This window comes from Sturnira hondurensis, unplaced genomic scaffold (genome assembly GCF_014824575.4).
Source record: "Sturnira hondurensis isolate 20B ecotype Veracruz unplaced genomic scaffold, ASM1482457v3 Scaffold0010428, whole genome shotgun sequence".
NCBI lineage: Eukaryota > Metazoa > Chordata > Mammalia > Chiroptera > Phyllostomidae > Sturnira > Sturnira hondurensis.
Window position 1 is genome coordinate 7,341,217 of NW_028083059.1, and position 23,345 is coordinate 7,364,561.

General features: G+C 41.2%; 1 protein-coding gene across 5 annotated transcripts in view; it reads right to left on the reverse strand.

Annotated features, from left to right (window-relative positions):
* ABI3BP (ABI family member 3 binding protein) overlaps window positions 1–23,345 on the reverse strand; it is a 255,288-nt gene that overhangs the window by 161,459 nt on the left and 70,484 nt on the right. For all 5 annotated transcript variants that reach the window (XM_037058952.1, XM_037058953.1, XM_037058951.1 and 2 more), the window contains exon 3: window positions 505–573. In XM_037058952.1, the coding sequence (XP_036914847.1) occupies window positions 505–573 (69 nt within the window). The remainder of the gene's footprint in view (window positions 1–504; window positions 574–23,345) is intronic.

A 23,345-nucleotide genomic window follows, 5' to 3' on the forward strand; every position in this document is an offset into this window, starting at 1 on the left:
TTTCTGTTTCAAGATTCCCTAACCCTGGGAAACTAGGTGCTGTGTTGCTGTTTTATGAAAGGAGTCCTTCCATATTGGACTAAATAGAAGATGTTCAGAAGGGAGAGGTCAAGAGTGAATAAAACCTAAATTCACACTTCAAGATGCAGACAGGCTAAGCAGGAGCAACCCTCAGTGAGCACATGCTATGGGTGGGGCCTGTCTAGGTGTGGCATGTCCGCGAACTTGTCTAATTCTCCGAGTGACCCTAATTATGCAGCAGAAGAGAGTCACAGAGAGGTTCAGCAATGTGCCCACAGCCCTGCAGCTTGTATGTGGCGGCACTGGGATAGGGTCCCGAGAAGTCCCTACCACCGGGGTGTGCTACTAATCTGTTAACAGCCCAGAGCCTGCTGTGCCTGTTTCACCTTCTAATCTAGATTCTTAAGGCTCCCCCACGGCACTGGGTTTCCAGGGGTCAGAGATGAAAAGCCATAAATAAAAAACAAAACGAATGAGAAATACCTGAGCATGACTTCTTTTGACTTGGCACAGGGGCAGGCCGCACCACAATCAGATATTTCGGCTCCGCATCTGGAAATAATAATGACTGTATTTATGAATCAAATTCCTTGAGGAAGAGCCTCATTTGCAACAGCAGAGGCGGCCCTGACTCAGTGTTCCCCGGCTTTAGTCACTGTAACCGCAGTGGATGAGCGGACCCAGGAATTTGGAAACTTAATACTTTCTGAACAGTTCAGTTTAGTTCAGTTTTTAAGATGTAAATTAAATCCAGGTTTCCAAAACCAAATGGATAGGGGTAGGGGATAGGTCTTAAAAGAATCTTAATAGACATGGTTTTCAGGTCAAATCTTCATCAATTCTTTTCTCTGCCAAGAGATTTTTAAGAGTTCAGATTATATCTGCTCTGTTACCTCTTCCCCACAGAGGGTCAGCCAGATGCTAAAAATCGGACAAGGACAATCCTACTTGCATGAGACACGTGGGTCATGTCACCTGCTGTATGAGCTGAAATCACTCACTTTTGTGGAAATACAAGTGTTTATAATGCCCTGTGTTTTATCCTGTTGTATAATTTCTCAGCCAGTTATCATATCTCACCAGCTATTTTTATGAACAATTTTAAAACAAAACAAATTCTCAATTTTAGGTTGCTATAATTGTCACCTAAACTATGCCAGCAGAAAATAAATTGTTAGTGAATGTCTTTTTAAAATATTTAGGTTTTAAATAAAGTGATGTTTAAATAATCGATTTGTGCTAACTCATGAGCTAATATCAAGTAATATATTTTTTAAAGATTTTATTTATTTATTTATTTTTAGAGAGAGGGGAGGGGAAGGAGAAGGAGGGAGAGAAACATCAATGTGTAGTTGTTTCTTGCATGTCCCCAAATGGGGACCTGGCCTGCAACCCAGGCATGTGCCCTGACTGGGAATTGAACCAGCAACCCTTTGGTTCAAGGGCCCGCACTCAATCCACCGAGTTACCCCAGCCAAGGCCAAATAATCCTTTTTAAGTTGATGTTTCCAAGATGAATGCTTGGTTTAAATACATCTAATAGGACAAATACTCTTTGGACATACTACATAGCATTTTATAAGCAGCTCCACTGGACTAATTGATGAGCATTATCTGCAATATGTCTTCAGTAACTTTGGATCCTGTACCCATTCTGCTCCAAGTTTCACTTGGATGCTGCAGTCAACAAGAGAGCAACCCTACTTGCTCAGGCCAATCTCACTGCTCCATATGGTTCTCATTTGGGGTTCAAATGTCTCCCCTCTGTGAGTCTGGAACGTCTGCCCAAGGCTTTCCAGAGCTGACCATTCTCAACCAGAGGCAACCTGGCAATTCAGCCACCTTTAATGACTCCAGCCTTTTTTCCTGGACACATCACACAGCCCTGTTCGCTAGAGCCTGCCAGGGTAATTAATGACAGGCACGAGGTAAACCAGGGAGGTTCCTGAACTGATGTCAGAGCCTTGCTCGAGCATCCTATAGTCGCCTCCTGAGCATAGCACAGATAAGGGAGCATTCATTGTGTTTCAGACTCTCAGGCGTTTGAAAGCATAGCTTGTTTAGTGAAGCTCATCTAAGAAATGCTTAACCTAAATCAAGTTTCCTAGTAGGAATACAATAACCATTTCCTGATTTTATTTGGGATATGAAGTGATATAGTTATTAAGAAACTACCATGTATTGAGTCCTTGGCAGGTGCAAGACACTTTCCATTCATAACTTAATTACTCCTCCAGGCAGTCTTACTTGACCCATCTAATTGTCACTCCATCTGTAGATAAGCCTCTGAGGCAGAGTCAGCTTCATGGGCACTTCATGGGCAGCTTCATGTGTGTACAGTCGAAGAGTCCCATGCTCACATGAGTCCCAAGCTTCATTTAATAACCTCCTGTCACCATCGTTAAATTCTTAATACTCTTGTTTTTGACTTCATGTTTTGCAAGGGAAGTTAGATGGGACAATGGAGTGTGTGTGAGAGAAGACAGGAACAACGCACACATTTACAGTTTTTCCCACTCACGGACCACACTAGAGCTGCCCCTTCAGGCTGGTATTCCAAAGGAGCCATGATTGCTTGGTTGCTCAGCAGGGCTCACAGGTAGAACAAGGTAAGCGTATTACATCTATGGCTGAATAAGGGAACCTGGAGGGGGCCACTGATTCGAACCAGAACTTGGTTCAATGCAGAAAGAGGCAATGGCACTTTAAGAAACACAAATGACCAAGGAATCCTATCCTATTCTTAATTCACATTAGTCCTTGTATTCACCAGCTACTTATGCTGAAAGTGATGTAGAAAAGAGTGAGAGCAACCCTAGGTTCTTTCCTTTTCAGTTCTTCCTCATTCATAAGTAAGTCAAAGGCAGAGTATTGGTAGGATGCGCACATATCAAGGAATGAAGTAAAAATTGAGTTAGTTTTGCATATTCCCACTGTTCTGATAAAAATGAAATACATACATATGCATGAACAATAAAAGAAATGTGTAACTTCAGTGATCCTGCTTAGGAGTTAAAGGCTCCTACATTTGCACATAACACTAGCATTGTACAATATAATAATAAATGGTAAATGCATGCTGATAATAAATTTTAATTTTTGTTTACCTAAGTGACATTAAGTAGCAAATAAAATAACAGCCTGATAAATTGAGAAAGACTGTGGAAGGAAGGGGAAAACTTTATATTTTGGTACCTTCAATGATGATTTTTTCCCCCGCTTTTTGAACCAGGAACCCTTCATTTTTGTTTTGCACTCAACCTTGAAAATTGCACTCAACCTTGAAAACTATGTTGCTGTCTTAAATAGTCCTCAAAAGGCTCTTTTACTAAAACTCTGGATAAAGCTAAGTCTTTTTCTTTTTAAATTTATTTTATATGGTTTTCTTTTATTGTTTATGCTCTTACAGTTGTCCCAATTTTTCCCCTCTGCCCCCCCGTCCTGCACCTATTTTCCTCACACTGTTCTCATGGTGACAAAGTCTCTTAGAGCTAGCCTTTTATTTCCTTCCTTGATACACATTAATCCAACTCTGCCTGAGTAGTTTTTAAGAAAAGACTTGAAATATTAGAAAAATAACAGACATATGGTTATACAAGCAATTTAAAAGTAATTTTTGTTATGATCAGAGTCATTTTGCATAAAGCAAAGGCTGTTAGAGCCGATTACAAATTGGAACAGGTGTTGGGACCGGGGAGCACATGTCGGCGCTCTCTGCTCATTAAAATTCTCAACATTCATGCATTTCAGCAGTTTTTGCACTTAATTGGTAACACAGACACGGACAAATAAAACAACTAAAAAAAGAAGATTTCTATTTCTGTTCTGCACTGCAAAATTCTTTGTGGACTTGGAGCAACCTGGAAGTGTACACAGTGGTAGCCTGATCAGAAATGCTGGCAACAGGTGCCAAAGTACGCGATCTTTTCAACTAAAGAATGTGTTGACTAAAATGTCAGTTTGAGAAAATCTGTGTGGAATGCAGTTACCTTAACAAACTTTCCATTCCTAATAATTAAGCCTACCCAATGTTGCAGATTACTTAAATCTAATTTGCTTAATATTTTAAATGCCCTATGGTAGAACATAGAGACAATGTACTCTTTATGGAAATCTACTGTTGAAATAAGGTACTAGATTTTTGATCATATAAACAATCCTCCCATAATTGCTCAACTTGACAAGTCCCAATTCTCTCGTTTTGTTTGAGGGCATCTGCATTGCAAGCCAGGCTGCTTCGCAGTGATGTCATTGTGAGGTTTATTTCTGTTATGTAAGTTTCCAAAACAAAAACAAACAACCACATAAAATAAGCCAGGATGATCCTAAAGGAAATCAGGTATGGGACATGAAAAAACAATGCACCCCTGCCATCTTTTTTCACAATTTGGTTGCATGACAAACTCAATTTCTGGGCATCAGAGCACAGAGTCTGGAGCCTGGAAAAGCCTGCTAGTTCTAGGTACAAGGTGAAGTACTTAATATCTGTGCACCTCAGCTTTCTCATCTGCAAAATGGAAAAATCACGGTACCCAGACACATGGGGTTCTTAGTAATGAGCAACCTACAGGACTGCCTAACACACAGAAACTGCTGATGTAATTTTAGCTAGGGCTATGATAATGATCTCTTGAAAGCAAAAGTTTGTGACTTAAGAGGTCCTGAGGATATATTAAAAGGAAAATGTTCTAAACCTTTTGTTTTTTTAAAGCAAGTATCACAGATTCCAAGATATAAAAAATTTCATTGAGAAGTAAATTAGAGATCATAATGATAAGAATTCTCTCCTTGACTCCTAGTGTCTTCCAAGTTCTTGTTCAACTAGGCCAGCTGTTGAGTTTCCCTGCTCATCTCTACTTTGTCTGGTTTTTATGGAGAATCCTGCTTGGATAATTTAGCTAAAATTTGCCGTCCTCCTTGCCTCATCACCATTTCATAAGGTTCCTTATCCTTTACCATCCCCTGGGAGGTATCTGATCACCCCTGCCTGCCTTCAGCAAGAATCCTGTTAGGCCATTTTAACCAGAATTCCCCTTGTACTCAATGTTTCCTCTTAGTAATTTTTCATACACTGACCACCCCCACCCTGTTTTTTGGCTATAAGTTTCTACTTTTCCTTGTTGTACTTGGGGTTGAGCTCAATCTTTCTCCTCCACTGCAAGACCCCACTGCAGTGGCCCCTGTGCTACCAAGGTAGTTCTCCCCTGAACAGTCTTCTTGGCCATTTCTAACAAGCCCGACTGAATAATTTTTTCTTAAACAATAATACTTGTAAATGTCAATGCAAATCTTAGAAAATATATTGACAAACAATCTGGCAACACATAGTACAATAATACATTATGGCAAAGTCTAGTTTATTCTAGTTTATTTATAGAATTGTACCATAAAGAGAAAAAAAATTCACCTATCTCCACAGATGCTGAAAGAACATTTGACAAAAATTCATTACCAATTCTTCCTAAGAATTCAATGAAATACTTCCTGATAAAATATATCTTAAAATGTCTGAACTACTTTATTAAATGTGCAGGATCCTACACAACATTTCTTTTGAGTAACACTCCCTGGCTTTATCAGAACATTCAACCCTATTTTTTCCCTTTTATTCATATATTTTTTTAAATGTTATACTGCAATTCTGTGTTTGTAACTTGCTCCAGCTTTCTACTGAGTAGCTGGGACAAGAACTAGGTAAACAAAGAATTCTGTAAACAACTAAATGATGTGTTCTTTTATATCAGCTTTGTGGGAATAACTAAAATGAAGCAGTGGGTTGGGAGCATTACTGGAACATTTATGCATAAGGCCAGTTTTACCAGAATTGTGGGTTAGAACAAACTTGTTCACAAGGCCCCTGATTTAAGTTTCTATGACCACTTGCCTCTTTGAGGTACCTCTTCACCTGACTGAATGCATTTGATTTTTGCTTGTTCTCGGAGAGGATCACAAAAGCAACCATTTGCAACTTCGTGTGAATGAATTCATGTTAATACAGTGTCCCTACTCATGACTTGTTCTGTTTTAATTTCGAAAGGATAGCATCGGTCCTCTACTAAATACACAGAGGGGAGACTCTTTACCTAGCGTCCTTCCTAATTCCTTTCCTTTTTGGGGGATTCCTCCCCAAAATCATAAGGTGTGGAGAGTTACCCTCTCCATAGCTGGCTTGCAAATGTCTGGTTACAGACTAGATCTTGCTATCATTGCCTGGCGCCTTCCAGTAAGGCCTCTCTTTCCAGTAAGGCCTAGAAAGAGAGCTTCAAAATGGGCAAGAGCAGACTGGTGATTTGGAAGAAAACCCAGTGCAGCCATGTTTCCAAGACGCTGCATCACCAACGTGCTGGGAAAAACAAAGCTGCTGAGAGCTCAGGGCTGAAAGGTAAGGCAGAAGAGTTATCTGCCGAGGTGAAGAATATTTAACAGTAATTCACTTTTCTTTTGCTTATTTTCCTTTTTTATTTTATTTTTTTAAAGATTTTATTTATTTATTTATCTTTAGAGGGGAAGGAGAGAGGGAGAGAAACATCAATGTATGGTTGCCTTTTGTGCGTCCCCTGCTGGTAGTTGGCCTGCAAGGAACCAGCCTGCAACCCAGGCATGTGCCCTGACTGGGAATCGAACCGCGATCGTCTGGTTCGCAGGCCCGCGCTCAATCCACTGAGCTACACCAGCCAGGGCTTTATTTTCCTTTTTTGAAAAGTAATAGAAGTCTTCCTCCACAAAACCCCAAATCTCAAGCTAACTATGTGAACAATATGAGGCAAAACTAAATTGGAGACAGTCTACAAAACACCTAACCGGGACTTGTCCAAACTGTTAAGGTCATCCAAACAAGGAAAGTCTCAGCACTGACAGTCTATCGGAGCCTAAGAGGACATGACAGTGCAATGTGATGTCCCTGAAGGGACCCTAGGTCACAAAAAGGAGCTCAGGTGACATGAAGGAAATTGAATGAGGTATGGCCTTTAGTTAATAATGCTATCAATGCTGGATCATTAGTTGTGACAAATGTACAGGATGTTGAGAACAGAAGGAATTGGAGGTTAAGTATACAGGAATTCTCTGTCTGTACTTGCAATTTTTCTTCTCTAAAGTTATTTTAGCATAAAGAGTATATTAAAAAATAAAATATTTTTTAACAAAAAAATATTATAAAATTTACATATCAGTGAATCAAAGGCTCTAAGGGATAAAAAAAGCAGTGCCGTTAATCAGCAACTGTATCCTTTCTTAGTTTTAGATAAAATCGTGGTGTCATTTACAGTTAAAGGTACTTTAAAATTTGACAAAATAAGGTAACTATTTTTATTGGAAGTTGGTGTGGCATGTCAGAAGACTCCTGATAAGTTAAGAATAAAACCACCCACCAAACCTGCAAAAAAATTCTAAGGTCATATAAATCTCCACAGAGAAACACCACGTTTTTTTTGCATCTGTAAACGTTCACATACCACACTTCACTGTAATCTGACCTGCGTGGGTACGGTCCCAATTTAAATATTCCCTTCAGCTTTAACATTTGGCAGACAGCTCCTGTGCCTTATTTCATCAACACTAACACTGAGTAACGTGTATTTGAAAATAGCCTTTAAAAAGCCTCCTTGTGTTTTAAGCTTAGGCAGAGAGTTTCATTTGCGTTTTGAAAACAGAATCCTGTGTGTGCCTGTGGAGGGCGTGGGCCACAGGGCTCCAGCAGGCCCTTGGCTCTGTGCTTCTGACTCAGCCACCTTGGTCTGCTCAGCAGACCACCGGTTCACTCACCTGCTGGGCCAAGAAGGAGAGAGGGAAGCTTCACTGAGCAAGAGGTGTGCAGTCTTGCAGGTGGGGGGAAGTAAAATATAGTAAAATGCTACCTGCCTACTCATCTTTTGAAAGGCCGCATCAATAATTCTAAATTTCACATGAATAACCAAGCTCATTCCTCATCCACACTCATTATCACGTTGCAGTGACAAATAAATGGATGAAGCAACAGATCAGTTTTAGCAACGGGGTACAAATGGTTGACATTAGACCATAGTCCACGTGCACTCTGAAGCCCAGTTACTGGAAAATGAGAGGCTTAAATACTATTGATGCAAGAGATGCATTCTTTACCACAAAATACAATAATTAAGTGCCCCTAAAGTAATCGTAATGGGGTGCAGCCAGCTGCTGGTCAAACAGGGGATTTGTAACAGGGTCCAGAACTTGGGGTTTTGAAAAACATGGGATATCCCCACCTCCACAGTACTGGCTGCGGGGAGGCACACATGGAGCAGGGCCACTGAGAGTTATTTTGCAGGCCAGCTTCATACCCATTATACAAAAATGGTTCTTTTGCATGTCAATAACAGCAGACTAGTCTTCCAGCCTGAATGGAGCCAGCAGGTATGCGTAACTTTGACCCATGATGTAACCTGGAGGCAGCTCCCCGTTTACTGAGCCTGCATGAGAGCTTAGAGAGGGTTCACTTCACCGATGGGGGGGCCACACTGACCTCGAATTACTGTGTCAGCCCAAAAAGGCTGAAAACTGCAGGAGTGCTGGCTGTGTAGCCACTGAGAGGAGTTGGAAGTGGGGCTACAGAGTAGGTTCTGGGCTGGGATTTAAACTAAAGGCAGGCCACCACGTGGGACAGAGACTTTACAGGGAGGACAATGTGAGACCATACGCAAAGAAAAGGGGTAAAGGACTCTCACTGGTGGGCCATGAGAAGGTGCCATGTGGTTTTGGATTAAGAACTGGAAATCGAGGAGGCAACACAGCTGATGGTGCTGGGACCCTCGGGAGGCCTGCCCAGCCAAGCACAGCTTACTGGGAGGAACCAGGAGTCTAGTTGAGCTGTAGACTTCTATTTCTTTTCCTGAGATACGGTACCCCTGACTGGCTCGACTGGGCAAAAAGCGGAGAGGCAGGACTGTGTGTATGTGTTGGGGGCTGTTTGAAACGAACTTGGGATTTTTAATGGCAACATTTCATCATTACCCTAAATCTGTATAACTTTTGAATAAATAGTTCCTTTCCTTTTCACCAAACTCTAGGATTAAGAGCCATAATTCCTAACACCTGGCAGTGGGCAAAAACGAACCTAGGACAGAGGGACTCCGGGGAAGGCGGCTCGTTTCGGTAACAATATCTCAGTCCCGCTACAGGTCCATTCTGTAACATAATTACATAGTTGAAAGCCAGAACAGCAGCCATTGTTAGTCTTGACCAGCACGGAAACATCACTGATGTCCTTTCAGGAAGTTTGGTGTCCCTTCTGGAAAAATATTGATGGTGGATTTTTCTGGAAAAGTCTACTGTCTGCTTAGACATGTGCTAAGTTAGAGTTTTGCAAAGTTTTATGGTGGCAGAAGTTCAAAGAGAAGACACAGTAATCACAAGTAATATCAGTATTGGACTAAGGTTACTACTTTTCCTAGGTTTATGAATATAAAACTTTTTAGTAATTTTTAATAAATCACTTAGTTCCTAGCACATCGTCCTTAGCTGTACATAAAAATGAAAGTCTGAGAATTAGGAAGCACCACGAACTAATATGAAACCTCCACCTCAGAGTATTTCTAAGGCCCTGTGGGGCACCGCAATGGGTTGAGAATCGCGCTGAACTGGCCCAGATTCAGTTCACATTTTGCTGATCTCTGTCCATTAAACCTGGCCACATAGTAACTGTACAATTAACAATTTCCGAAGGACCAAATGCACCTATTTCTCTATCCTTTTTATGCCTGGGGCTAGAGGGAAAATAAAGGGTAAGGCATTGCAGAAAGAAAAAAATGGTTAGGGATTTGGGCAGTAGCAGTCAGCAGAAGAAAGCAAATGATCTTTTTTGAAAAGCTAATAAACTTTAACCACTGAGTTTGTCTTTGATAAGCCTATCTGTAGAAGTGGTTTTTTTCCCTTTAAAGTCTTTTTGTATGAAAGGTAGGTGGTTTTGTGTATAAGAATAATCCTTATACCCGGCTGATGTAGCTCAGTGGATTGAGCATGGGCCTGCAAAACCAAAGGATCTCAGTTCGATTCCCAGTCAAGGCACATGCCTGGGTTGCAAGCCAGTTCCCAGCAGGGGATGCATGAGAGGCAACCACACATTGATATTTCTCTCCTTCTCTCCTCCCTTTCCCCTCTAAAGATAAATAAAATCTTTAAAAAAAAAGAATAATCCTTATTTTTTTTCACCTGGAGAAATAATTTAAAGCAAATCCTACTATTTTTCAGTAGTTACAAAAAGTTATAAAAAGTGGTTGAAAAATGAACCAGCACGCACTCTGACAGAACACGCTGCTGTGCCCTCGGCCTCAGAGTGAGTCCTGCTTCTCCGCTTCTGCGAGGCAGCCTGCAGACACTGGCCCCAGGGAGGGTGGGACAGTGTGGAAGGTTTAAGTGGACTGTAGAGGCACAGGCACCCGTACCAGAGAGCAGCTGTTGTTTAATACTGATGAAAAAGTGACTAGGAACAACCCCCTTGGTGGGATTCCAGAATGTCCCGCCACAGACATGTTCCAAAGGGAGCTTCCAGCTAGTGTTGCACGGATGCTGTGAGAGGGGCTGTTCCGAGTCGTTCGAGACTGACGACAGCAGTGAGGAGCAGGGAGGGCAACGAGATGAGAGTTTCGCTTTGATACACCTGCAAGAGGTGGGAAGACAGGGGAAAGATTCCTGAACCCAGGCACGTGTGCAGCCACAGGCTCTGCCTCACTCCTTCACTCTCCACACCTCACCAAAGTGATCTGGAAGGAAAGACGCATCACTTCTCCACTCACAGGGGCATTTCAAAGTCACACTCCACTGAGGAAGGCTTTTTTCTGAGAGTTTTGCTTTGAGTTCAGTGAGAATTGGGGAAGCAATGCCATTGAAAACACACTCCACCCAGTGCTGACGACATACTTTGCAGGCCTCATCAGTGCAAATCAAAGGATGGGACCCCTATCTGTATAAGCAGGGGGAAAGTGACATTGAAGACACTAAAATAGAAAAAGTTTCTTTTCTTTCAGTCTGTCTACACCTGTCATGGTGTTTATTGGCTATCTAATGTTGAGCTCTGCATAAGAGTGCAGACCCTCCCCACCTCCCCACTCATCCTGCTGGTCTCACTGCATGGGACACTCTCCTATCAGCTGCAACCTCAGGATCAAAGCACCTAACCCCCAACCCAGCCTCCAGGGTGAGAAAGCCAACCTCCCCTTCCCACAGGCCTGTTGTACCAACCCAGAGATGCCAAGAGACGACAGCCTCTGCACTGGGACACACTGTGTACTTTAACTGAGGTATGAGACAGGTTCTCTCCGGCAAAATCCCCCACTGTGTGCACTGTGTCACCGCCAGGCCCATGCAGGAACTGTGGCCACCGTGTCCTGCCAGACATCACCATGGGGGTGGGGCAGCAGCATACCTGACCTTCTCCTGCATCTACACCCAAGTCCCTGCTGAAGGTGGAGGGTGACAGCACTTGTTCAGTGGGGGTGGGGAAAGGGACACCCGTCAGCAAGGACACCAGGAGACCAGGAGTTGAGAACCAATATGGGTGCAGGGGTGGAACCTGACGCACAAGAGCCCAGGAGCCAAGCCCTCAGAATGTGCACCACTGCCCCATCCAACCTCACTGACAAGATCAAACTGAAGGATAACATTATTAAGTTACAGTAAAGGATTAAATGCAGGGCCCTTCTGAGTGCACTGGTGACATGCCCAGGAAGCCAGCCCAGACCTACCCATCCCCCCCCTCTAATCCCTGCGGACCCACCACCTGTGACGCACCAGGTAGCTCCTTATTCGCAGACAAATTCTGCCTGTTAAAGAGTACAAATATTCTTTAATAACCTATTCCTCTTCCCCGCTTACCCCACAGACAATACACATCTTTTCCTAGTTTGCAGACATGGTAGGCATTAAAAGTGTCGGCTTTATTGTTTGTAGGGTTTTTTTCTTGCCTGTATTTCACATATGCAATCCACAGAGAAGCTGAGCACCAGGTGTTGCCTGTGAACTGGTTTAAGGATTGGCCAGGGCTTGCTTTCGCAGCACAGCCTGGACACACACATTTTCCAGTGAGTTCATCACTTTGTTCATATTCTTTCTCCAGAAAATACTACTGAAATATCAGGACTGTATTTAGGTATTCCTCTTTCAAATAATAATGCTAGGTCACAAGAGCTATCAGACGGTAAGGCAAAACCTTCAAGTCAGGAAGGCTTTCCCTTTCTTAAATGCTCTTGTTAGGGATACCACGTGGGAGTGAGGGAGCCAGGATAATTCCCACGAGACGAGTTGTTACATAGGGTTCAAAGGTAACAGGGACTTGCCTGCTGTGGGGAAAGCACAGGGGCACTGTGGTCCCAGGCACAGGTCTGAAGGCAGCCTGGCACGTGCAGATTTCTTTATTTGGGAGGATACTGTCTTCATTGGGAAGAAGAGGATACTGATAATACCAGCTTCAAGGAGTTGCTGGGAGGATTTAGTAGCCTATTTCTGTAAACCTCTGGCCTCACACATTCTAGGCACTCAACATCAGATCATCAGGTTGGTGGGAACTTCTACTCCAGCATTTGCCTAGCAGCTACTATGTGCCAACCTGGTGAGTGGGACACAGCAGAGGCAAGCCTGTGGCAACCTCTTCCTGATTTTGTTTCTCATTGAGGAATGTCCCCCCTGGCTGGAGAAAAGCTTGGGCTATTGGCTTGGAATCAGATGAAGAAGGACCTGGGGCCGTGTAAGAAATCAAGGCTTTATCCCACATGTAGATTAAGCATATAATTTTTCCACTAAACTGGGATACTTTTGAGAGAAAGGGGAACACTTAATTATGCCAGAACAACAGGTATAAACCATAACTATGCATGAGAATAAATTTTTTCCTGTAGATTTTCACTCCAGGCAAATAGATGCTTTTTGTTAACTGGGAGGCTCACCCAGCCAATCTCCCATCAAACTCTAGGGCGTCAGCTCCCACATCCACAGATCCACTGGGGAAGGTGAGGCTCAGCTCGGGTCCCAAGAAGCTTACGATGAAGCCGGTGAGACAGACACCAGTAAAAAACAAAACAACCAACCAACCCACAAAAGCAACAAAATCAATTAGAGAACAATTCAAAACAGAAAGAAACAAATGCTGGCCTTCACATCATAGTACTTTGGGTACGATCTGTTTGTGCCAGAGAAAAATCAAGTATCCAGGAAAAGTCAAATGTTTAAGAAAATATGTGGGTAATTAGAAAATGAGGATTTGACTGTACTTCTTGGCTTTGAGATACATCCCTTACAAAGTCAATAAATAGAGGTGGTGGTAGAAGGGGTGCCAGGGACAAATTTGGGGAATACAATAAGGGCTTTATATATTTTAAATCATTTAAACCTAAAAACTAAATGAAACTATAAACTCTAAGTGTCATCTTGCACATCTGTTCCAGATAAACCTCCAATTCTTTAATCCATCCTCCTATTGGCAGCTATCTTTCTATTTAAGACTCCTTCTCAATAGTAAGCCTCTTGTGATGAATCTAAGACAAAGCATACTTTTGAACCATGACAAAAGACCCATAAGCTATTTTGGGAGAGCATTTTAAATATAATTAAGAATACATTTTAAAAAGTTAGGCTTTGGTCTCAATGCAATACACTTGAAAAAACTTTTATGCTTTATACTGAAATAGTGTGAATTAATTTTATTGTATTGCCAAGAAAAGAGAGACTTGGAGACAGTTTATCTATTGTTTGGTGAGGTCTGGAAGACCATAAAAACATGGTAGTTAAATTCAATAGAAAACACAGAACTTTGAAAAGACTCTATCTTTATTAAAACATAGTAAAATGGTCACCTAACATCACACATAGTCTTTCTGGTATAAGGTCACAGTGAATTGTTTAAGTGATGGCATAGTAGATATTAAGAAATTGATACCCACTGTGCCAATTTCTTTTAAAATCCCTTTTGAAGCTTACTTAAGTTCTGCTACATTTTGCACCTTGGAGAAAAGTCAAGTGATTCTGAGATTCCTATTTTTTAAATGAAAAACTTGGACTAATCTTGAAGATTTAAAGCCAAATACTTCCCAAGTGGTAAAACTATTTCCAGAGAAAGAACTAAGAATTAAATAACATTTTGAAAATAGAGTTAAAAAAATAAAAATACATTTTAAACAGGGCCCACAGTTGTTTCAGTCTTCCCGGGTCTTTCCCTTGCTTCCCTCCTTCATTTATTGTGCTTCTAAACCTACGGCGACGTTGGCGGTAAAAAAGAAATCCAAGGGGAGGACTTCCGCCAAGATGGAGGCATAGGTGGAAACACTGTGCCTTCTCCCACAACCAAGTTTGAATACAACAAAGGTTTGGAGAAACAAAGACACAACCAAAGGACAGAAAATTGAATTATACGGAAGTCCGACTACATCTAACCGTTCAACGGGAACGGTAAGAGGGGCGGAGCCAGCAGCGAGCAGGGTCGGGCAGGACAGGGCCCCCGACCCAGGCGCGCAGGCAGACGAGAACCAGTTGGGGTGCGGGGCAGACCGCGGGCGCATATTCGCGCACAGTGAGACAGACCACGCAGGCCCCAGGGGGCGAGGGCTGACGGCGGTGGCACACTCGCGTGCAGTGGGACGAAATGCGTGGGCCCGGTGACAGCAGCAACTGTGGCACCGGTGAGGGCCTTGGCGGCAGGCGGTGGACAGGACGCCATAGTCCCTCTTTGACCCCGCCCCCACCTACAACGTCACAACCCAGCGACTGAGTTGCCCTGTTCTAGTGAACACTTTAGGGCTCTGATCCTGCTATGGAACAGGCACGAACAACCCGAAAGATGGCACAAGAAGAACTCAAAGTCCCAGAGCCAATAACTCTAAGCGACCGAGAAATTGCCAGCCTCTCAGAAGCACAATTCAGGACACTATTTATCAGGATGCTCACAGAACTGGTTGATTATAGTCACAAATTAGAGGAACAAAGTTACAAATTAGAGGAACGTGTGAGGGCTGGACTGATTGAAATGAAGGGAGATGCACAGGAAACCAATAGTGATGGAAAGGAAACGGGGACTCAAATCAATGGAATGGACCAGAAGGAAGAACAAAACATCCCACCAGAAAGGAATGAAGAAATGAGAATTCAAAAAAATGAGGAGAGGCTTAGGAACCTCCAGGACATCTTTAAACGTTCCAACATCCGAATTATAGGGGTACCAGAAGGGGGAAAGAAACAGCCACGAGTGGAAAACGTATTTGAACAAATAATAAAGGAGAACTTCCCCAGTCTGGCAAAGGAAATAGACTTCCAGGAAATCCAGGAAGCTCAGAGAGTCCCAAAGAAGTTGGACCCAAGAAGGAACACACCAAGGCACATCATAATTACATTAGCCAAGACCAAAATGAAGGAGAGAATCCTAGAAGCAGCAAGGGATAAGGGGACAGTCACCTACAAAGGAGTACCCATCAGACTGTCAGCGGATTTCTCAAAAGAGACCTTACAGGCAAGAAGGGGCTGGAAAGAAGTATTCCAAGTCATGAAATCCAAAGACCTACAGCCAAGATTGCTTTATCCAGCAAAGCTTTCATTTAGAATGGAAGGGCAGATAAAGTGCTTCTCAGATAAGGTCAAGTTCAAGGAGTTCATCATCACCAAGCCCTTATTATATGAAATGCTAAAGGGACTTATATAAGAAAAAGAAGATGAAAAATATGAACAGTGAAAGGACAGCAAACACACAGCTATTAACAACCACACCTAAAACAAAAGCAAACCAAGAAGACAGCTAGATCAGGAGTGGAACCATAGAAATGAAGAACACATGGAGGGTTAGAAACAGGGGGGTGGGAGGGGGAGAAGAGGGGAGAAGGCACAGAAAATAGCATAGATGGTAGGCAGAAAATAGATAGGGGGGAGGGCGAGAATAGTGGGGGAAATATAGAATCCAAAGAACTTGAGACACGTGGTTATAAACTAAGGGGGGCAGAATGGTGGGGGAGGGAGGGTGTGGGTGGAGGGGATTGAAGGGGGGAATAGAACAACTGTAATGGTATAATCAATAAAATATATTTAAAAAAAAAAGAAATCCAAGGCCGGTAGGGTCCCTAGCTCCTGGGAGTTTTCTGTTTGGGTAGTGTGGGGGGCAGGCAAGACACACACAAATAAAAACAAGTAGCAATTGATCAAGAAGGATGGTAAAAGAAAATGCTCAGGCTCCAGGATGTTCTTGGAGAGGGTAATAATGTTGCCTGCCAAGAAACGGCCTCACAAATAGAGGGAGGGCTTGACAGGCAGGCAGCTCATAACAAAATGGTGGTGGGGCTGGAAGGAAACAAGTTTGGGGGCGCAGTAAGTATGTGTTTTAACTCATTTAAACCTTCATGAGTTAGGAAGCCAATGGCTCCTTCCATGATACATGGACTCTTTTTTTCCTGTTTACTGTTTAAAGGACATTAGAGAAGCAACAAATTACTGTCATGTTTATACTTTCGATTGCAGAAGAACAGGTAAAATTTCCTAAATTTTGAGAGTCAGTAGAGTGCAGTGATTCATAGTTCAGGTTCTGGAGCCAGACTTGCTGGGTGCAAGCTCTGGCCCAGCTGTTTATTAGCTGAGTAACCTCAGGAAGTTTAAACTATTGGAGCTTCAGTTTCCCTGTGTGTAAAAGGGCACTACCAACACGACCTATCTCAGCAGAGCTCCCATCCCTCATCTGCCTTCTCGTCTGCCCTGTACTCGCTGCTGGCTGCCATCTTGCTCTGTCCCTTTACGGCCTCTTGCTAATTCTCTAAGGGTTCTGCCAGGGAAGGGAGGGACTGAGTTGGTTCCAATGGCTGAAACTTCTCTCTTCCCTGCTCCCTTTTTACCAGTTATCTTTCAGCTTAATAAAAATTGTAGTATAGTTCCTTCAATTCTTTTAAAATTGATTTTAGATAGAGGGAGAGAGGGAGGGAGAAAGAGAGGGAAGGAGAGAGAAACATTGATTTGTTGTGTTACTTATTGATGCATTTACCGACTGCATCTTGTATGTGCCCTGACTGGAGACTGAACCTGCCACCTTGGATTATCAGGACGATGCTCTAAACAACTGAGCTAACCATCCAGGGCTTCAGTTCTTTATTTCAATCTCTTCTTCCAGCTATTTTTCTTCAATAAATCTACCACCACCTTCCTTGTGACACCTACTGCAATAAATATTAACTTCTTTTTAGTCATTAAGGTGATATTTATCCTCCACTTTAACAAACAGTAGCAATCTCCACTATTTTATATTCCATCCCACTTCCATTAAAATAATTGGAGCAGGGCTAAACATTTTTATGACAAAGAGACAGAGAAGGGCAATTGAAGTTCTGAGTTGCAACAATGAAAGAAGAAAAATTGTACATTTGCTCTTTCTATACAAATGTAAAAATTAAGGGTAAAATTCATAAGAGGTATGAGTAATCCATGTGAATATAAATTACATTAAATTATAAACACAGAATTTATTCATACCTGAATGATAATCATTTATAAATAAGCTTTATTCAAAATAATTTAAAAATTCATTTTCCTCTGTGAAATAAAAATAGTAAGAAGCTTCGGAATAAGAAACTGATGATTACCTTTTGGCGTGAACTTGCTGAGATAAAATTACCATTAGTTAAGTAAATAAAACAGTGTTACGCTTTTATTTTGATCTGCATTTTGTAAGGAAGGCTAAAGTTTTTGCTATATTCTTATTAAAAACTTCACTAGAGTAAGACAGAGAGTGGAAAAGTGAAATCTAGAGATGACAAGCCCCTTCAACTCTATCTCTTTTTTTAAGCTATATCTTTTGAAAATTCACTTTTTCGTCCCGTGGAGGCCACAGCTGTGGAATTCGAAGAGGCACCTGACAACTCTTTACCTAAGGGCGCCACGCAGGAATCCCCTTTAATAATTAAAGGATGAGCGTGTCCACAGGAGGGAGGTACGTGCCCACCACAGGTGCTGTGTCAAAGATTCCGCTCCTTCCTTTATTTCTTAATCTGTTATTGGAGTTATGCCTTCCAAGAACACATTTAAGGGCAATAGAAAGACGAATGTGGGTACTTCTTTTCAGTAACTGACAACTCTGCTAAAAAACCCTACTTCTCTAATTTCACTGATGCCCCACCCTCCGACAAACAAACAAAACAGAAATCAACACTACGCAATTACCACTTAGACCAAGGGTTTTAATCTTGGCATGAAAATTTTAGAGCTGACCAGAACCTGAGTGGTGATTCATTATAAGCAACTGAGAAAGACAAAGTTCAGAGGGTTTACGCAAATCCTCCAAGATCGCTCAGCTCATCATAATAGCAACTGGCAAAATGTATAAGACGTACCTACTCAGTGCTAGGGTTTATCTTAGTTATCTTATATAATTTATCCATAGTTTTCACAGCACTCCTGAGAGACTATCTTCTATTTTACATGTGATAAAAATGAAACAGAAAAGTTATGACTTACCCAGAACTACTCCACAGTAAGTATGCATAGTTCTCTTGAACTTAAACTCATGTCTACCTGACACACATCTTCTTTCCCCACATCATTCTGCCTTTCTGGGTAGAGGGGGATCTTTTCTAGAAGGCAGACGTTAGCCTTCTGGTCCAGGCTCTTTCCAGTGCCCGCAATCCAAGGAGCTGTTAGCAGTGTGCTCCCCTCGCTAGCGCTGGAATCGCTCTCAGCGGCTGCACGCAGCGTGGCGACTAGGGAGAGCGGCTTTACTAGGGCAGCGAGAGTACAGGTTAGCACCTGTGGGCACATGCGCGTTCAGAAAGCTGCCCGCTTAAATCCTTTCGGAGGCCTAACACCTGGTCCGAAGACAAATTCTTTAGTCAGAATTTATGGTAGTGATAAATGTATATGACTTGTTTGTTTATGTTTAGTCTTTATTGTATGTTTTCCATTACCTTTTAGTCCCTTTATACTACACCCCTAGCAATCACCACACTGTCGTCCACGCCCACGAGTCCTTTAAATTAAAGCTTTGCTTGCAGTAAACATAGTTTGAAATACATAATTGATAGAGTGTAATGCTTTCCTTCCTGGGTGACATGTATTAAAGTGTTTTCAGATGTCAAGAAAATATCATAAAGTGTGACTCTATAAAGATTTAGTGTCAAAAAATTCTCATTTTTACTTTATTGGACATTTGCAAAATTACCAACAGCTGCGTATAAAAGCGAACACTGAGTATGCAAACCAGAACATTCATGATGTGGCTAAAAAGGATACAGGAACCCAGCAGACCTATTATATGTGAATCATGTTTTATCCCATCGTTGCAAGATGCTCATAGCCGCTGATATTTATTCATAGTCATCTCGGAAAATACAACTTTTCCCACTGCTCTAATTAATCTACTAAAGTTTTAGTAAAACATTTTCCATTAGTAAATTTTTTTACAGACATTTGATATGAACCTTATTTTTAAAAATAGCAAAAGGAAATAACTTGATGCTTTTTAGTTTTGCATGTAAGTCCAGCATGTGACTTTTAGAAATGTCTCTGTTAATACTACATAGATAGAGACAAAGAAATATTAAATGTAGAAATATTTATTAATGACTATTTAGAAGCAGTATTAGTCCACCGATCACTAAATATTAATCTGAATATTTCTGAAGGATCAACAGCTTCTCATTTCAATAGCCACATCTTTTAAACACATCAAACAAGTGAAATGTGTTAGATGATGTGGCACTTTATATTTGCCTTGAAAATGACAGTAAGTCACTATGAGTATAGTTCAGTGCAACTACACAAACGCTACTGTCCAATTACAGTAGAAAGTAAGAAAAGGGGCTGTAAATGATGCTTTTCTTCAATTAAACACCCCACAAAAAGTCTTTGCTCTTGTATAGCACACTACCCTCAAGGGATTTCAACTCATCACTTATGACCATAAAGTCACTAATATGCCCACAGCACATCTGTGAAAAATAGACTTTGTTACTCTTTTACAGGTGAAGAGAATTGAGGATGATGACCGGTAAACTTCTGGAAGAAAGGGAATAGGACAGAGACACTAATTTCAAATCTACAGTTTGTGGCAGGCAGAATAATGGTCTGATTCCTAATCCCCAGAATTTGTAGATATGTTGGGTTGCATGAAAGGAGAATTAAGGTTGCAGATGCAATTAAGGTTTGTAATCAGCTGACCTTAAAATAGGGAGAGAATCCTGGATTATAGAGGTGGGTTCGTTATAATCACAAGGATCCTTAGAAAGTAAATGAGGGCCTTGGCCGGTGTGGCTCACTTGGTTGGAGCATTGTCTAATAACCCAAAAGATCACAGGTTTGATTTCCAGTCAGGACACGAACCTTGGTTGCAGGTTCAATCCACAGTCTGGTTTCAGACAATAGGCAACCAATGGATGTTTCTCTCTCACATCTGTGTTTCTCTCCCTCTCTCTTTCCCTCCTGTCTTCTTTAGAATCAGTGAGCATGTCCTCCAGTAAGGATTAAAAAGAGTGAAAGAAGGAGACAGGAGAGAAGATCAGAGTGATGTGGTAGAACAGCTTGACCCACTGCTGCTGGATAGAAGAGGAATGCTAAATAAAAAAAAGGCAAGGAGATGGGTTCTCCCCTTCGGGCCTCCAGAAGGTAGGCAGCCTTGCCAATCCTCGATGGTAGCCCAGTGAGACCCATGCTGAACTTCTGATCTAAAGAAGGGTAAGATAAGTTTGTGATGTTTTAAGCCACCAAGTTTGGTGACTTATTAGAGCAACAGTAGAAAACTAATAGGCAGCTCTACTAATCAACTAGAAGCAATGAATACAAAAATAGTAATTAAGAAAGACAATAAATAATCAACCTGAGCAACTAAAGAATAACATTTAACCGGGAAATGCAAGACCATTTTGAAGTAATGAAAGCAGAAGCACACAGGTTCCTTGGCATAGAGAAAGGTGGGGAAGGAAATATGTAAGAGGAATGGTTTTTTTTTTCTTCCACTAGAATAATACTGGAAGACAAAGGAGGTTGATGAAAAGAACACATTGATCTAAATGGTTGGCTAGGAGTTTTTAAAAGGCTATTTGAAAATGCTTTCCAGGTGAAATTTGGGAATCTTTGTCCCTAGAGATCTTTAAGGTACATAATGATCTATCTGTTTTATCTACCTTGGAGGGCTGAGACATATACGTGCCTGATGGCCAGGGCCTAGATTACATAATCTCTCATGGCCTCCTCCAGCCTAAATATTCTATACTGACTTGGGTCTATTCAGTTCAGTGCCACAAATAGGTAGTTATTGCCTATCTACTCATAAATCATTCTGCTACAAACAATCAGAGAATAAGACATAAACCTTGACTTCAAGAAGTCACAATTTAATAGTGATCTAAGGTAAACAACCAGTCATATCCAAGCTAGACAATGAAAAAAGTCGTAAGAGCTAGGTAAGAGACATATTGATTAAAACCCATTTAAGTATATCAAATTAATCTATTCTTATCAATCATTAAACAAATAAACAATATCATTAGTTACCATGGATATTAGCAGGGCACCAACTTAGTGAAATGAGGATTTACCCTACCTTTTCTAAAACACTATTAAAGAATATAAAGTATGAGAGAAAGTTCTTTATTGTATAATTTCAGCCAGACAGTACAGAAGAAATGATAAAGTTAGATTCTATCTGGACTGTATCTGCAATGTGAAATTGCTATTTTACAACCGCAGTTTAAAATAATGAATCTGGACACCACACCAATAGGCACTAAAATATTAAGTGATATTTGATGGTGAATTTTATAATGGAGAGATCAGGCTGAGACCACCTAACACACCAAGCAGTCTTAACATCACTAAGTGTGATATCAGCCATCACGTACCTCTTCTCTGGGTTGCTAGGAAACATATAGTACCATCTATAAAGTATTATTTCCCCCCAAAAGCTGAATCCAAATCTAATGCAACCTCCAAATCTAAATATCTTTGCACAGGAAATATATGGATAAAGGAACAAGTTAAAAAATACGGAATGGTAGCAAGGGAGTGGACAAGGTGCTCTCCTTGTCCAATTTCTCCAGAAAAATCACTGACATTTAAATAGGGAAGGGAAAGAGGATTGTTAGGAAATAAAAGAGATTTAAGAGACATAAAAACCAGATTTAATGCGCAGACCTGGTTTGGATCCCAACTCATAAAAATAAATCACTCTAAGAAGTCACTTTTAAGACCAAAGAAATTTAAATATGGACTAGGTACAAAATATTATAGAATTATTGTTATAATGTGATAAAGGCATGAAATTATTAAAAATATTTCTTATCCATTAGAGGTACCTACTGGAGTGTTCATAGGTTTAAAAATAGGATCCCCAATTATGCTTTGAAATACTCAAATAATATAATGTGTGTGAGGGATACATGGACAAGATTAGCAAAAAAGGTGATATATATTCAAGTTGCGTGATGAGACATGAGGGTCATTATAATATTCCTTCCTCTTATGTTTGAACTTGCCATAATAAAAATATTTTAAAGGGTGAAAACACTAGTAAATAAACAGAAGGGTGCCTAATCCATTTGATCACCCCACGTCATTGAACTAGTTAACTAGCACAAACTGTCACTTCTAACGCCCCAGAAGCAGAGGAGCAGTAGATCCGCTTCTGTTTGTGATGAGTTAAAGCATGTGGTTACTTTTTACAGTTAATGAGTAATATAATGGGGGATATTTGCAAAATTTCAAATTCCCTATGGTTTCCACATTCAAGGTTAGTGTTGTTACATTTGTTCAAAGTTCCTAACTCTCAACTTTTTGGTAACTGTAAGTTGTTTGATTTAAAGTGATTATTTTATGTAAAATCTAGTGTAGACATTTAATTAACAATGTTACTCTCTTGCCTTTTATTTTATTTTTTAATAGTTCATGTTTTATTGTATTTTTCCACTACCATTTATCTCCCGTATACCCTCTTCTACCCCTCTCCCCTGTGATCACCACATTGTGTCTATGTCCATGAGTCCTTTTCCTTCTTGCTCAATCCCTTCACTCCCTAACCTTTGCCTGATTTTAAAGTACAACTGAGACTTCCCTATGAGGACAAGGGGGGGAACGACAAAACAGATTTGTCTTCAATATTCAGGCATAAAAGAATAAATGTCAGCCCTGGCTGGTGTAGCTCAGTGGATTGAGCGCAGGCCTGCGAACCAGAGGATCGAGGTTCGATTCCCAATCAGGGCACATGCCTGGGTTGCAGGCCAGTTCCCAGTGGGGGACACATGAGAGGCAACCATACACTGATGTTTTTCTCCTTCTCTCCTTCCCTTCCCCTCTAAAGATAAACAAATAAAATTTATTTAAAAAAAAGAATAAATGTCAAATTCTATCTACAGTAGTTCAAATTATAG